The sequence below is a fragment of the Mobula hypostoma genome, chromosome 3 (genome assembly GCF_963921235.1).
Source record: "Mobula hypostoma chromosome 3, sMobHyp1.1, whole genome shotgun sequence".
Lineage (NCBI taxonomy): Eukaryota > Metazoa > Chordata > Chondrichthyes > Myliobatiformes > Myliobatidae > Mobula > Mobula hypostoma.
In genome coordinates, this window is record NC_086099.1 from 191,969,689 (window position 1) to 191,984,545 (window position 14,857).

General features: G+C 41.7%; 1 protein-coding gene across 1 annotated transcript; it reads right to left on the reverse strand.

Annotated features, from left to right (window-relative positions):
- Positions 1 to 1,468: 1,468 nt before the first annotated feature.
- On the reverse strand, positions 1,469 to 5,728 carry bambia (BMP and activin membrane-bound inhibitor (Xenopus laevis) homolog a). The gene is made up of 3 exons (XM_063042408.1): positions 5,346 to 5,728; positions 2,846 to 3,130; positions 1,469 to 2,293 (listed from the first exon to the last, which is right to left on the reverse strand). The coding sequence occupies exons 1-3, from the start codon at positions 5,419 to 5,421 to the stop codon at positions 1,875 to 1,877; spliced, it is 780 nt and encodes a 259-aa protein (XP_062898478.1). The 5' UTR covers positions 5,422 to 5,728; the 3' UTR covers positions 1,469 to 1,874.
- Between the last annotated feature and the right edge of the window lie 9,129 nt (positions 5,729 to 14,857).

The following is a 14,857-nucleotide window of genomic DNA, read 5'->3' on the forward strand; positions in this document are numbered from 1 at the left end:
TGTAAAAAAAATGGGGAGTCGAAACCTAGCAATTAATAAAATGTCCAGATTTAAAAGGCAGAGAGCAAAGATTAGCAGCCTGCACTTTATGTTAGCTTCTCCGGAGCGATAAGCATCGGTTCCTTTATTTAAAGTCTATGTGACCAATCAATAACTTTACCTATCATTTGCATTCATTCAGGTATTACAAGGTTTTTTAACAAAATGCAAGTAAGGTAATTCTAAAGATCCATGGTTAATAATGAAATAATATAAACAGAATGGGAGAACAGAATTGGGCATCTACCAAGAACCTCACTTAAATTGAAGGGCCAAGATTTAAATGCAAGAACGCTATTTTAGACTTAGACGCGAGGCAGGAGATGGCTGCAAGAAAAACAGGAAGGGATGCACTGCTTTAGAAACACAATTGAACACTTTAATGGCGAAATGGAACTTTCAGCAGAAAGTGTCCCCTGGATGATGCTGTTTGAGGGACCACATTGGTGTTAAAAAAAGGCTCATTAGTCATGGCAGGGTCTGCTGATTTCTTGGTTGCATTGAAGTGAAGGACAGATGGGCTGTGAAATGATGTAACTCAATACCTCCACTAGACCTCAGTTTTTAGGATTATAGACACAACCAATGTTGAAGCAACAAATGTTTCAATTGCATGGTACTGATTAAGGGAAAAAATAAGCACATCAACAGACAAGCAGAAGGTTGGTAGACTAATGAAAAAAAACACTAGATCACAGCCTTTCTAAACCAATTCTATGAACCTTTTCAAACCAGCAACATGCTACACTGTATTTCAAGTGAATAGTTTCCATGCAGCAATTATACAGTTCATTATGCAAGTAATAACCAGAGTGTCTTAAATAAACTCTAATCCTCTCAGGCGCGTTAACTTTTTGTGGAATTGGTTCTGCCCAATCCTCTCAATGCCTTCTCATGTGTTGTGAAATTTGATTAGAAATTGCAGGTTATCATAAAATTTGTATTTCAACTTACCTGTACTGAGGCTTATTATTGAAAATATTGGGGATTTAATGTGACTGCAAGCAAAGGCATGAAAAGGAACTGGAAAATCTAGAAGCGATTGTAAATCAGTGTGTGGGGGTGGGGTGAAGAGGAGATTAAATTAGGCACCTGATGGGGTGTCCATCAAATGTGTCAAATGATACAGACCTACTTTTTTTTAAGGGGTGCAGAATGTTCAATATTCAATCCCCACATAGCCTACCAATATAAATAACTGAGTAGTATGTTTCTGTTTCAACCATGTTTTCGACAAGCAAATTGCTATTAGGGTGGGGTATGCTGGAGCATGTAGAAACATTTCCTTCTACATTCAGGCAGCACACAGAGCCTAGGCTTTTTTTTTGCAGCCAGATTCCTCTTTTATGGGTTGGTTACACCTACCACCCATTAGCAAATGTCAATCTCACTCCATCATCAAGTGTTTAATTAGACCACACTGCACCCATGTGCACAATAAAACCAGGATGCCTTTTATCAGAATATTAGAGAAAAAAATATATTTCATCTTTTCAATCAATTGGAACAGGAAACATATAAAGAGCAAGAGTGCACACAAGTATACGGTTTCTCCACTTCTGCTAGCTCAAGAAATCCATCTTCCTCTTGCACCCTTCCCTGAGCTATGCACAATGTTTCTGGAAACACAAATTCATCTTTATACAAAGTGTGCAAATGAGAAACTCGTAGCGAGGCATGCCAGAACTCTAGTATAGAATATATTAAAATCAGAGGTCCCTTGTTCAACCTAGAGTCTTCGTTCAAATGTCAGCTTCAAGTTCTGATTATCTTTTCACATAAAGTGCACTTGTCCAACAGAATAGAACCATTGAGCGGCTCAGGCCGAAAGCCAGTCAAACAAACTCCAGCTTTCCGTGCCCACTGTACATTCCCCAGTGAACTAGGGAGAGAAGCCGGTCATTACTGAGGTCAGAGTGCCTGACCTTATCACAGGTCATGCAGCAGTTCTCGTGGCCAGTCACAGGCACCACACACTCCAAGTCCAGCTTGGCCATCTGCCCCTTTTTGGAATGGTGCCCGTGGAAGCTATAATGCAAACGGGACAGCATGTGCCGCCGCTGGTCGTGAAGCCGCTTCTCGCTGCGGAGCATTCGCAGGGCCAACATGATCAGGAGCACCAGGATGAGGCCGCCAGCTATGGGCACCGCAATGACCGCGGCCCTGAACCAGAGCTCCTTGGAGGAGTTGAGTTCCTGAACCCTCGTGATGAGGTTCTTACTGCTGGAGTCATGATGGTATCGACTTCCCTGATCTGGGAAGAAGCAGAAGAGAAAGGTTAATGAGCAAAACTGGTAAATGTTTAAGCAGGAATTAAAAACATGATCCTAATTAAACAACGTCAATATTCAAAGTCTAACCAGCCATTACTCGACCTCATTTAATACATTTTTTATGGTAGTCTATAGTTCATGTATTACACATACTGCTGCCACAAAACCAATTGCATGACATGTGATGTTATATTTCTAATTCAATTAGACTTACTAATACTCCAGAAGCATTACGAAGTATAATGACAAACTACTTCTAAAACATTAAAAACACTTCGTACCACCTGTTGTGTTATCAAAACTAAAAATTTAAGCTCAGTTTGCTGCCCCAGAAGGGCAAAATACTTAACATGGAAAACCTTTTACTAGTCTGCTAATGTTAGTGGAGACATTTAATACCCCATTTCTGAAGATCCAGTTTGAATCTACCCACCCCCTCCCCATGTCTCTAATTACATTAACAAAATCAATACCAGCCATCCAAAGTCCCGGCTGTCATCACCTTATGGATCAGGCAGAGAAAGCTTTCTTACCAGAGATCTCACTCCGAGGATGGGAAAGAACATCTTGGAGCCCCCTATAATTGCACATGTCATCATAACAGCACTCCAACATGGGCCAGACCCCCGTGTGGTTTTGTGATCCTTTAGCGTGGCATATGTTAACTGTAGTTGAAATAGTGTCCAGGCACCCATGAGTTAAAGGAGAGTTTGTATTCTGGGGATCCAGTAATCTTGAAAAACAGGCCAACAGTTCCGACTTGCACATATAACCCGTTGCCACACAATTAGGGGCATCACAGTAACATCGAATTTCACCTGAAAAGGAGAAAGAGGGATTAATAACCTGCGATTAAAAGTTACAGCGGTTATACCCACACGCAGTCGTGTACTTATTTGCTATTCCATACGTGAATGTAAGTCCATAATTAATCTAGTTTCTTCAGCAAAGTCAAAACTGCGACCCACAAGACCGCATTCATAATTGAACATTTGCAGTGTGCTGGCAAAACTTGTGACTGGGCATAAAGTTAGCTGATCAGTGAAATGGTAGGGTATTTTTTTACTAACAGCCCGGACCTTTCACTGGAAGAAAATAACTCTTTACACTAATGACCACTTCATAAATAAAACAGGCTATTTTTAATGTGAAAGTAAACAGGAATAAAAAGGACGAGAAAAGGCTTCCTTCTTACAAAATAGGAGCCTGCAGCTTAATTAGTGGTTTGTTTTTAAAAGACTGCCTTTCAAGCCAAGAGGAAACGCACAATAGGTGAAACATGTCAGGATGCCCTAAGTGTCTCGCTCTGGATTTACCCGAAGGGAACTTGCCTCTCCGCGATCAGACCCAAAGTACCCTCAAAAATGCACGTGCATTTCTCTTAAAAATCTTTTAATAGCTTCCGCTGCTGAAATATTGCTTTAAAAACATACAGTGCGAGTTCTTTGTATGTAACAGAGTCTCGCCGCACTCGCCCGACAGCGATCAGATTTCAACCAGCTTCCAGTTCATTGCTAAAGACCCCGAGGAGTCACTGCTCGTAACAAGTCGGGTCTAATGGAAGGTAAAGGATCGACTGTGTAAAATTACTAATGTGGACGTAATTAGTTACGGTATAGTCAGAGCTACTGATCTTTAAATGGGTCGGAACGGAGAAAACCTCTCTGCTTCGAGTCTATAAGAGTCTGCAACCTTCACTTTAAGGTCTGCAAAACGTAATATCCAGCCATTTATTCTCTATTCTCGCTGCAAAATTGTTTTGCATTACTACACTTTACAGGACTGCACTCCGCCAAAATGGCTGCAAGAGCCGCTGTAAGAGGCTTTTGATGTGAATGTTGGGAGTGATGTTTGTGAACCCCCTCATCATATCATTATCAGCCACATAGTTGCGGTATCGGTGACCTCACATCAGCCTGAATCGCTCCCAGCCCTTTGCTTTGATGGGGCCAGAAACCCAGCTGTTGACGACAGGGCCCTTATTTGGGTTAATTACAAGTTTCCACTTAAATAAATAACTGTTACAATTATATTACTCATCCTAACCTCCAGCGTTGATTAGCACGTTTAAACTAACTATCAAGAGAACGGGACGGGGTTGAATGGGGGTAGAAGGAGACCATGGAAGATATTAATGGAACTGCTGAAACTTGCTTTCCCCCCACTCTCACCGTACAGTTTATTCAAACACTTAAACATTCTTACGGGAGGGGAAGCAATCATTCTTCCAGAAAAGCCAAGAACCAAAATGCTGCACTTTCAAAAAGTCTTTGCCTTTCAAAAGCCGCTGAGGGGTTTATATTGCAACCTTTTAAGATGGCAGCGTTCCTTCTCACAGTGCAGCCTTTAATGAATTTCTGCACGCTAACAAAAACATTTTGACAACCGCTTGCCCCTTAGGTCTACTTACATCAATGGAGGGCAATGAACTGCCAAGAGATTGATACCATTAATGGAAATCAGCGGGTTTGTATTAAAAATATTGACGAGACAGAAATCGGGAGGAGGGGTGGCGGCTGAAATTACTTTTTCCACGACCAAGAGAGCTTGACCTTATTATAACGTTTACCTGGATTAATAGTTTTAAATTCAGCAACAAAAGACTGAGGAGCAAATAGACGTGAAGAGGGGTGGATAAAGATGTATACCGGGAGCTAGGATTCACCATGGCCCCGCTAGAACGGAGGCAAGACGGTTTCAAAACCGCCCTACTTATGATCGGACTCTGTGCGGCACTGGTCGTCCAACACCCCGTGCGAAAAGCCCTCACCCGGGTCAAAGTAAATTTATCAAAGTACATACATGTCACCATCTACCACCATGAGATCCATTTCAATCGCAGTAAATACAATAAAAAAAATTAAGACCCCTTCTGAAATAGTCCCTTTTCCAGCAAACAACCTCTTCCCCGGGACATGAGTGGATCACCAGACACTGCGTGTAAACTGCCCTTTCCTGGGACATTGTACTGGACTACCAGGCACTCGGTGTAGAGCAGCTCTTTCCCCGGAACATTACACCGAGTTTGCTCACCTTTGGACAAGAGGATCGCCATCGCGCACAGTTCCAGCTGTAGCCAAAGTGTGAGGAGATTCGGATGGCGATCCATTTAAATCAGGGTGAAACAAGGTATAACGAGCGAAGCTGGTGGCCCCGATCCACTCTTAAAATAAGTGGTCTCTCCTGCCAATCCCTCGCCCTCGTCGCTCGACCTGCTCGGATCCGTGACCGTACCCGCTCGGCTGCTTCCAACACCAGCTCCCTGCAGAGCGGTGGGGGTGGTGGCAGCAGGAGCAACGTCAGTACTGCATTCAAACTCGCTCCACCACAGGTAAGTCAGAGCCTTTTAACAGCAGCGACAACAAGCGTAACCTCACTCCAAAGATCCTTCTGGCGCTCGCTCTTCAGCCTTCCCACTCAATGCCCACCGCTCTTGATGGATATCCCGTTCCACGTCCCCCCTCTGCGCATGTAACCAATCAGAATGTACCCACCCGCCCAGTTCTGAGGATTGATTGGCAACTCACTGTATCTAACATCCTCCTTGAGTTGACTGACAAGGCAAGAAAGTTGTTCGGGAATCATCCCGCCCCTTAAGTCTCCCAGGATTGGTTGTTGTCGTTTCCGAGGTAACGTTGTTGAAAACTAGTTGCCAAATGGATACCTTGGTATGTCAATCAGTGCTATCCGCAGGTCAATTGATGCTGCAGACTGAAATCTTGGGAATTTTCCAATATAAAGGCTAACAGTATTTCATTTGCTTTATCTAATCTCTTATCCCGCACATGCTCATTTTAATGTTGAGAATTAACATTATGTCTATCCGCTCACTCTACATTAAGAATACTGTATGCTGAAATTCACAATAGTTTAAGACAGTAGGATTTGTAATAAAATAAATGCTATCTTTGTCACAGAAAACTATATATGCCCATTGCTAAAGAAATTGTTATTTTTTATATGACGGTAACACGACTTCTTTAAAGCTGCGTATGCTGAAAATCCAACAAAATTATAAAATTGCTAGAACTAACACGTTAGGCAACATCTGTGGCAAAATTATTTCGCTCCATTTGTACACCTTGTTTTTTTTATATATTGTAACAGAATGGAACAAAAGTAACCCTAATGTTGTGCAATATTTTTGACTGCCTGATGTGGATACTTTGCGGAAGAAATGAGGGATTGGTTTGTGTTTGAATACCCCTCTCTACACATCGTTGTCTTCCGATCGTTAATGTTCTAAGAGGGCATATCAGAGTCCACCATGTGTACGGGGAAATGGATTTCGCGTCAAGCTTGGAAGGCAAAGAAAGCGCGTGTTTGTGTGTAACAGAGGAGAGGCTGCAGACAGTTAAGTTAAATTAGCAATCAAAAGGCACCCGGCGCCACCGAGACGACAGAGGGAGCGACTGACAGTCAATTATCAGCCCCCAAACAATACGATGCAAACACCGTCGATTGTGATCAGTATCAAACGAGTGGAATATTGTCAGTGATATGTTAATTACTTTGTTGGTTATACGGTCTGAGACCATCAAAAGGCAGAGCTCTCAGACCTATTGCATCTGATATCTCCACTTTGAAACGGAACAATAGAGCAAAGCGCTTAATGAACTGTGCATGACATTTAGCGAATTCGCATAAAACGTTCTACACACCCAAAAAATTACATTCACAAATTTCTAGTTGATGCTTTCCCCGCCCCCTCCAAAATAAAACAATTCAGGTGCTTACTGGCGACATCTTCTACCTTCGCTCCTATTACTGAAGCGTTTCCCTGAGTGCGGGAAGGGTTGTCTAGTACGTAATGGCACCGTAAATGTGGAGATTTGGTTTGCTTTTTATGAATAACGTATACGTTTTGAAATAAACAATGTGTAGAATTATTAACTGCACTTAGCTGCATCTTATTGCAGACTTGGGGTTCAGGATTCTCAAAAATACTTTTTGCGTTTCGCTCCGACAATAATATTCACAAACGGCGAGACTTCTCCACTCAGACCGAGCGAGTTAACCCCTTGAAAGCCATACTAACTTCGATTGCATTAGTAGCAGAATGATGCAAGTATACAATCGACAAAAATTTCAAATGTTACGGGTTTTGACGTAAGATGGTTGACCTAAACTGTAGCTTTCTTCACAGATGCCGCCTGACTTGAGTATTTCCAGTACGTTTAATAAAATAAGAAGTAAGATTTGATCCAAGCAAAAAAGGCAATTTTCTACAAACTTTTACTACAAAGACGAATAGGCAACCCAGCTACCGACAGTTCTATATAACAAGAACCGATTTCTAATTGCAATGAGTGAAACACATTGTGCTCCCGGAGAACTACGGCGGAGAACTCAAGTTGCTGATCTGTGGACTGTGAAGTAACTCTGATTTCATTTGTTGTGGATAAAAAATATTTATCCTATTTGTGGCGTAAACGCGTGAAATGAGATTCTTCTGTCTATGTAACGTGACTGTATTCGAGTTTAAAATTAAGGTCTCGCATGCCTCCTGCGTTGGGAGCTGGTCTGGGAATGTGCTATATTTTGCATAGAGTCGAGATTGTGTCCGTTGATGGGACGATAGAGATACCCGAACAATGAAGTGGGAAAGGCGCTCGGTCTCGGGGATGCCTCAGGGGAATGCAGCAACTGGATAGGCAGCAATTATTTTAATTGTAGGTAATGACGTTCAGGCGCCAGTTGAGTGTCTGTTTTGCATCAAGCCCCAGAGACCCTCGAACCAGTAATGTTGCCGTGTCACAGTGTCGCTTAAAAATCATTAGGCAATATTCTGAAAATTAATTATTCATTCATTAAACTGGAGCCAGGACGCGGAGCTGTAAGAAGCAGAGATCTGTGAAACTAGACCAGCAAAATTCCGATTCTTATATATATATATAATGCGCTTCTAGTTTATAAGATGGTAATTTAGGTTTTCCTTTCATTTTGTTTCTTTTTAAGTTAAAATTGGCCTGCTGCAGTAAGAATAATTACTGGAACTGTAACGTAAATTAGTTTCAGATTCTAGGGTCCATGTAAATATATGGTTTCAGGATCATTAGATGAATGATTTTAAAACGCTAATACTTCTTATCAAGTAGAATTTATTAGGTGTAAATGACATTTCAAGAATATTCCTGTTCACTTTTTGGCACATTTTGACTTCTTCCTCAGCTTCAGAATGGACCTACTTGTGATCCAGTAATTCATGGATTATTGCTGCTTTCCCTTTGTTATTTAATCTATATTTATCTCTACATCCTACTGTTTAAAGCAAAACCTCCCAGGTATTTATAAAATTAATTAGTGATTATTTTACAAGAGCACTCTGGAGTGTTAATACTTCCTTCCAAGATGTCAACAGATCTTGGATTTGAGCTGACATTAAAAGAGTGTGAGGCTGTTAATCAACATCACCTTAATTCCTCAAGGGAGTGTGGTAATCCGGTACACCATTAAGGTATCATTTTGATTCCTTTTATGATCTTGTACTTTATTGTCTACCTGCACTAACTTCCAGCATCTGCAGAATCTGGTGTGTCTGTTCTTCTGTATTTTGCTGTTGTTTCACCTCAAGGTGTTTTTGTAATGAAGTGATCTGTATGGGCAGTGTACAGAACAATAACCTCAGTATATGCGACAATAACAAACTTACTCATTTGCACAAAACCACATTAAATAAAATGCCTTCTGTCTGCATGTGATCATATCCCCTTGTACCCTGCATATTCACTTTGTGCCTAAAAGCCTCTTAAATGCCAATATCATACAGTCTGTCCCAGGCACCCACCACGTTCTATATTTAAAAAAAACTTGTCCCGCATGTCTTCTTTAAATATTCCATCCCCACCCCCATAAATGCATATCCTCTAGTGCCTAGTACTTCTACTATGGGAAAAAAGATTCTGACTATTAATGTCTCTCCTCTCAATGATTTTATAAACTATGATTAAGTCTCCCCTCAGTCTCTGACACTCCAGAGAAAACAATCCTGGTTTTTTCAACCTTTTCTTATAGTCCATGCCCTCGAATCCCAGAAGCACACTGGTAAACTTTTTCTTCTGCACCTTTTCCAAAGCCTCTGGATCCATCCTGTAATAGAGCAATCAGAATTGAACACAGCGCTCCAAGTGTGGTCTGACCAGTTTTATGTAGCTGCAGCATAATTTCCTTATTCTTATACTCAATGTCCCAAGCAATGAAGACAAACGTGCCTTCTTTACCAACCTACCTAATTGCATGGTCACTTTCAAGGACCATGCGATCCCTCCGTACATAAATCCTACCATTCACTGTATATTTTCCCCTTACATTTGACTTCTCAAAGTGGAACATCTCACACTTTCCTGAATTTAGCTCCATCGGCCATTTCTCTACCCATATCTGTAGTTTATCTCTATCCTGCTGTATCCTTTGACAACCTCCATCACTGTTTACACCACCACCAATCTTTGTGTCATCTGCAAGCTTAAAAATCCACCCATCTACACTTTTATCCAAGTCGTATACTGTATATATATCACAAAACAACTAAGCACAGATTTCTGTGGAACACCACTAGTCAAAGACTCCAGCCATTACTGGTGATGATGATGTCCACTCAGACCTGAGAGGCCAGCGTCGGGCATTCTCATGCCTTACAAGGCGTAGTTTGAAAGGCTGTGCGGGGCACCACTTCTCGCACAGGCATTTCGCAGTTTTTTTTTAATGAGGCCGAGTTGCAAGCTTGACATCAACTCAGCGCGGATGGGAGAGCGCACGGGGGCAGTCTGTCACTGGATCGAAATCGGGAACCTCCGTTCTCGAGCCCGCCGCTGATCTCACTGCGCCACCAGCTGACCTATAGCCATTGCTACTCTTCTATTACTACTTTCTATCTTCCATAGGCAAGCCAGTCCTGAATCCAAACTACCAAGTGACCATTGATCCCATGCATCTTAATCTGGATCAGCCTACCATGAGGGACCTTGTCAAATGCCTTACTAAAGTCCAAGAAGACAATATCTACTGCAATTTCCTCATCAATCACGTTTGTCACCTCCTCAAAAACTCAAGTTTGTAAGACATGACCTGCTCGGCATAAAGCCGACTGTCCCTAATCAGACTATGCTTTCCCAAACATGCAAACATTTTGTCCCTAAGCACCCTCTCCAATAGCTTCCCTACCACTGGCGTGAGCTACAATTGTTGTGTGATAGTTTCCTTAGATTCAATTATTTAAATAATTCGCTTGTATTGATGAGTTGCTCTCCATCAGAACACTTCCAATCAGCGGTCTTTCTTAATCCACATTTATGCAAAGAAAAATGTCTACTGATTATGCTTGTCCATTTTAATAAAAAATGTATTTTGGAAATGAAAAGAAAACATGGAATCTAACCATTACAGGGCAAGGCCATCGTTGATACCATTACTTATTACCCCTGAGAAGCTGGTGGTGGAAAACCTTTGACCACTGGAGATTGTGTGCTTGAATTGTACTAGAGGTTTTTCTCTCAGTGGTTTGGTCTTCTTCAACTCATCTGTTTTCTATCTATCTGAGAGAGTCGTTGAGATGTTAGTTCAATATTTCATTGAAAGATCACATTCCTGACTATGTTTTATTCCTTCAATCAGGCATATAATTCAGGAATTGTGGTTTCAATCCAAGCCATGCACTACCAGACTTGGATGTTCCCATGTGACATTCCCATGTGCCGGCTGCCTTGTGGCCTGAGCTGAAACTGGAGCAGTATGTGAAGAGTTGTGCGCTGCTTTTGAAGGTGGCACTCCAATAGCCTGTCCTGGTCCAATCACAAAAATGCAATGCCTAGAGCGGACAATCAGCACTTCTACTTCTCATAAGGCTAAGGAAATTCAGTGTGTCCCTGCTTACCTTCATTTTTTACAGCTGCACCATAGAAAGCATCCTATCCAGATGCATCACATATCGCTATGGCAACTGCTCTGCCCAAGACCACAAGGAACTGTGGGCACAGTTCAGCACATCATGGAAACCAGTTTCCCCTCAACAACTCTGTCTGCACTTGCTGCTGTTTTGGGAAAGCAGTTGACATAATCAAAGGCTCCTTTCACCATGGGCATAATATCTTCTCTCCCCTTCCATTAGACAGAAGATACAAAAGCTTGAAAGTACAATACACACCACTGGGATCAAGGACAATTTTCATCTTGTTGTTAAAAGAGTCTTGAGCAGTCATTGTGGCTATCCCTTGAGGTCGAGGATGATGGTCTTTGTTCTATTGATCTACTTATGGGCTCTCAAGTGGCTCATGAGTCCAATCTTGGCTTTGAAAGTTCTTCCGCATTCAGGACATGTAGTTCCAGATGGCAGATTGGGCTTATGTTGTTGCTGCCTCTCTTTCCATTTTCTTCTCTTTTCTTCTAATTCTGCACATCTGTTGGCTTCGAAAGTTGCTGTTCCTTCTCGGATGATGGCTTGCCAGAGTTTCCTGTCCTTGGCATTGGTTCCCCAATTGTTGATGTCAATGTTGCATTTCTTCATTTTGGCTTTTAAGATGTCTTTGAATCTCTTCTGTCGTCCGCCTCTTTTATGTTTGCCTTCTTTAAGCTGGGAGTAGATTTGTTTCAGCAGACGTTCGTCTTTCATCCGAACAACATGACCGCTCCATCTCAGTTGGTTCTTGATGACGTAGGCTTCAATGCTTGTTGTTTTTGCTTCATTTAGCACGCTGACGTTGGTTCTTCTATCTTCCCAGCTGATACTTAAGATGTTTCAAAGACAGCGTTGATGGAACTTTTCAAGTGTCTTCAGATGTCGTCGGTATGTTGTCCAGGTTTCTGATGCATACAAGAGCGTTGGGATTACCACTACTTTGCACACTAACATTTTGGTGTCTGTTCGGATGTCACGATCATGAAAGACGCTTGTTCGGAGACGTCCAAAAGCTGTTCCAGTGCATTTAAGACGATGTTGGATCTCGTCATTAAGGTCAACACTGGAGGAGAGGTGACTTCCAAGATACGGAAAGTGGTCCATGTTTTCCAGGGTTGTTTTGCCAAGTTGAATTGATAGTTCAACAGACATCTTGTTCAATAAAAGATGAACTCCTGACCTCACAATCTATCTTATCAATGGCCTTATACTTTATTGTCTACCTGAACATACTGTTAACTTGCACTGCTCTTTCTCTGTAACTGAATCTATAATACTGTGTTCTGCATTCTTTTATTGCTTTTTCCTTGGTGCTACCTCAATGCTTTGAAATGACTTGTGTGGATCACATGCAAATGAAGTACTTCACTATTTCCCGGTACGTGTGACAATATTAAAACAGTGACTAATTACCAATGTGGCTGTGAGCACCGCTGGTCGAGGTACAGTCACTCTCAGCAGCCTCCCTGTTCCTTGATCACTCACACCTATGTGGTTTGAAAATCTTTGAACCAGATTTATCAAAGCCATGGGTAGAGGTAAGTATGATTCAGGCCTTGATTTGTGAAAGGCAGGTGGAAGGGCAGAGAGTGTTGAGGAAGCAGGCTATCTGCAGAAGGACTTAAACAGATTTGGGGGATGGAGAAAAAACAGCAGATTGAATATAATGTAGGGAAGTGCATGGTCATGCACTTTGGCAGAAGGAGTAAGTGCGTGGACTATTTTGTAAATGGGGAGAAAATTCAAAAATCAGAGAAACTTTTGGGACTCTTCATGCAGGATTCCATAAAGGTGAACTTCCAGGTGGAATTGGTGCCAAGGAGGGCAAATGCAATGTTTGCATTCATTTCGAGAGGACTAGCGTACAAAAGAAGGATGTAATGCCGAGGCTTTATAAGGCATTGGTCAGACTGCACTTGGAGTATTGTGAGCAGTTTTGAGCTTTTTATCTAAGAAAGAATGTGCAGGCATTGGAGAGGTTCATGAGAATAATCCCAGAAATGAAAAGGTTAACACATGAGGGGTGTTTGATGGCTCTCAGCCTGTACTCTCTGGAGTTCTGAAAGAATGAGGGACATCTCATTGAAACCGTTCAAATATTGAAAGGTCTGGATAGAGTGGTTGCGGGGAGGACATTTCCTATAGTGGGGAGTGTAGGACCAGAGGATACAGGCTCAAAATAGAGGGATATCCATTTAGAACAGAAACGAGGAAAAAATTCTACAGCCAGAGGGTGGTGAACCTGTGGAATTCTTTGCCACATACAGTTGTGCGGGCTAAGATATTAGGTGTACTTAAGCCAGAGATTGATGGGTTCTTGATTAATCAGGGTGCTAAAGGTTAAAGGCAGAAAGCCTGGGATTGAAACGGATAATAAATCAACCATGATGGAGTGGCAGAGCGGACTCGATGGGCCAAATGGCCTAATTTTGCTCCTAGGTCTTATGGTCTTACGGTTAAAAAGTTGTTTGCTATGAAATGTCTAACTCTTACATTTTTACTCTTCTAATTTAAGCACATTGTTGACTCTGATGTGTGTTGTATGACATCACAGGGTTTAGAAGGGTGCCACATAAATGCAATGCTTTTAAACTTCTTTATAGCTTTCCACCACCATAATCCTCCAGTCAAAAGAATAATTTGAGGGCATGCAAAGACATGAATGATTGGCAACAAAGGCCCGTGAAATTGTTGTGTAGAGAATGAATAAAAAGGAGCCATCTAACAGCACTGACTAACAGTATGTTACTTCCCCAATGATGACAGTATAAATGTAAAACAAATTGGATTGTACCTTTAAGTGAAAGTTAAAGACAGGCAGCCATTATAAAAAAAGCCTTCATTGTGCCTTTCAAACCATAGTATGTTACCAAATGCATTACAATTAACAAAGTTCTCTGAGAATTGTCATCACTGTTGCAATGCAGAAGCTAATTTGCACAATGTGCCAATGGTCAAGTAATCAATTATAGTGGTTCCTGACCTCAGGAGATCCCACAATGCACAAGAACCACTGAAGTGATTTTGTGATGTACAGAAAGTGCAGCTACTATTTTTTTGTGTGTGTAGCAAGTTCCCATAAATAGCAATATGATGATCTATTGTCATAATGAAGATTGAGAGACTGATGCTATTCATGAGAGAACAGCCGAAGACAACTTGTATACACCTGAAGAAGTAGATGGAACCTTAGTCGACTGCCTCATTGGAAAGGTGACACTTAAAAGAGTACACTCCTTCAGCACCGCACTGGAATGTCAGCCTAAATTATACAGTATGTTCATGTCCCTGTTTAATCCATAATCTACTGATTCAGATCCCAATGAACAGTCATTGAACCAAGCAATTAAAAAGAATTAGCACAAATAAGCAGGGGACTTTCAGGAATAATCCTGAAAAGAAAAGATACAAGTTAATTAAGAATAAAATGGACTATTACTAATGACAGGAGAACCTGAAACTGATGGTCAGGTCCATTTTTGTATTGGAGCAAGGCAATGGCTAGAGCAGGAGCAAGAGAAGGCAAATTGATCTTTACATCTTCCCTGCTATTCAGTCAGACCACAGCTGATGCATTCTTCTCTTCAACAATTGTGGGCATGTTATGTTGGCACTAGAATGTGTGGCAACACTTGCAGGCTGCCCCCAGCAC

Bases quoted from the DNA above. Each gene is read 5' to 3' on its own strand.
- bambia (XM_063042408.1), bottom strand. From the start codon at position 5,421: ATGGATCGCCATCCGAATCTCCTCACACTTTGGCTACAGCTGGAACTG. The intron at 3,131-5,345 runs GTGAGCAAACTC...TCTCCTTTTCAG, and splicing joins GGCGATCCTCTTGTCCAAAG to GTGAAATTCGATGTTACTGT. The intron at 2,294-2,845 runs GTAAGAAAGCTT...GCTTCTTCCCAG, and splicing joins TCCTCGGAGTGAGATCTCTG to ATCAGGGAAGTCGATACCAT.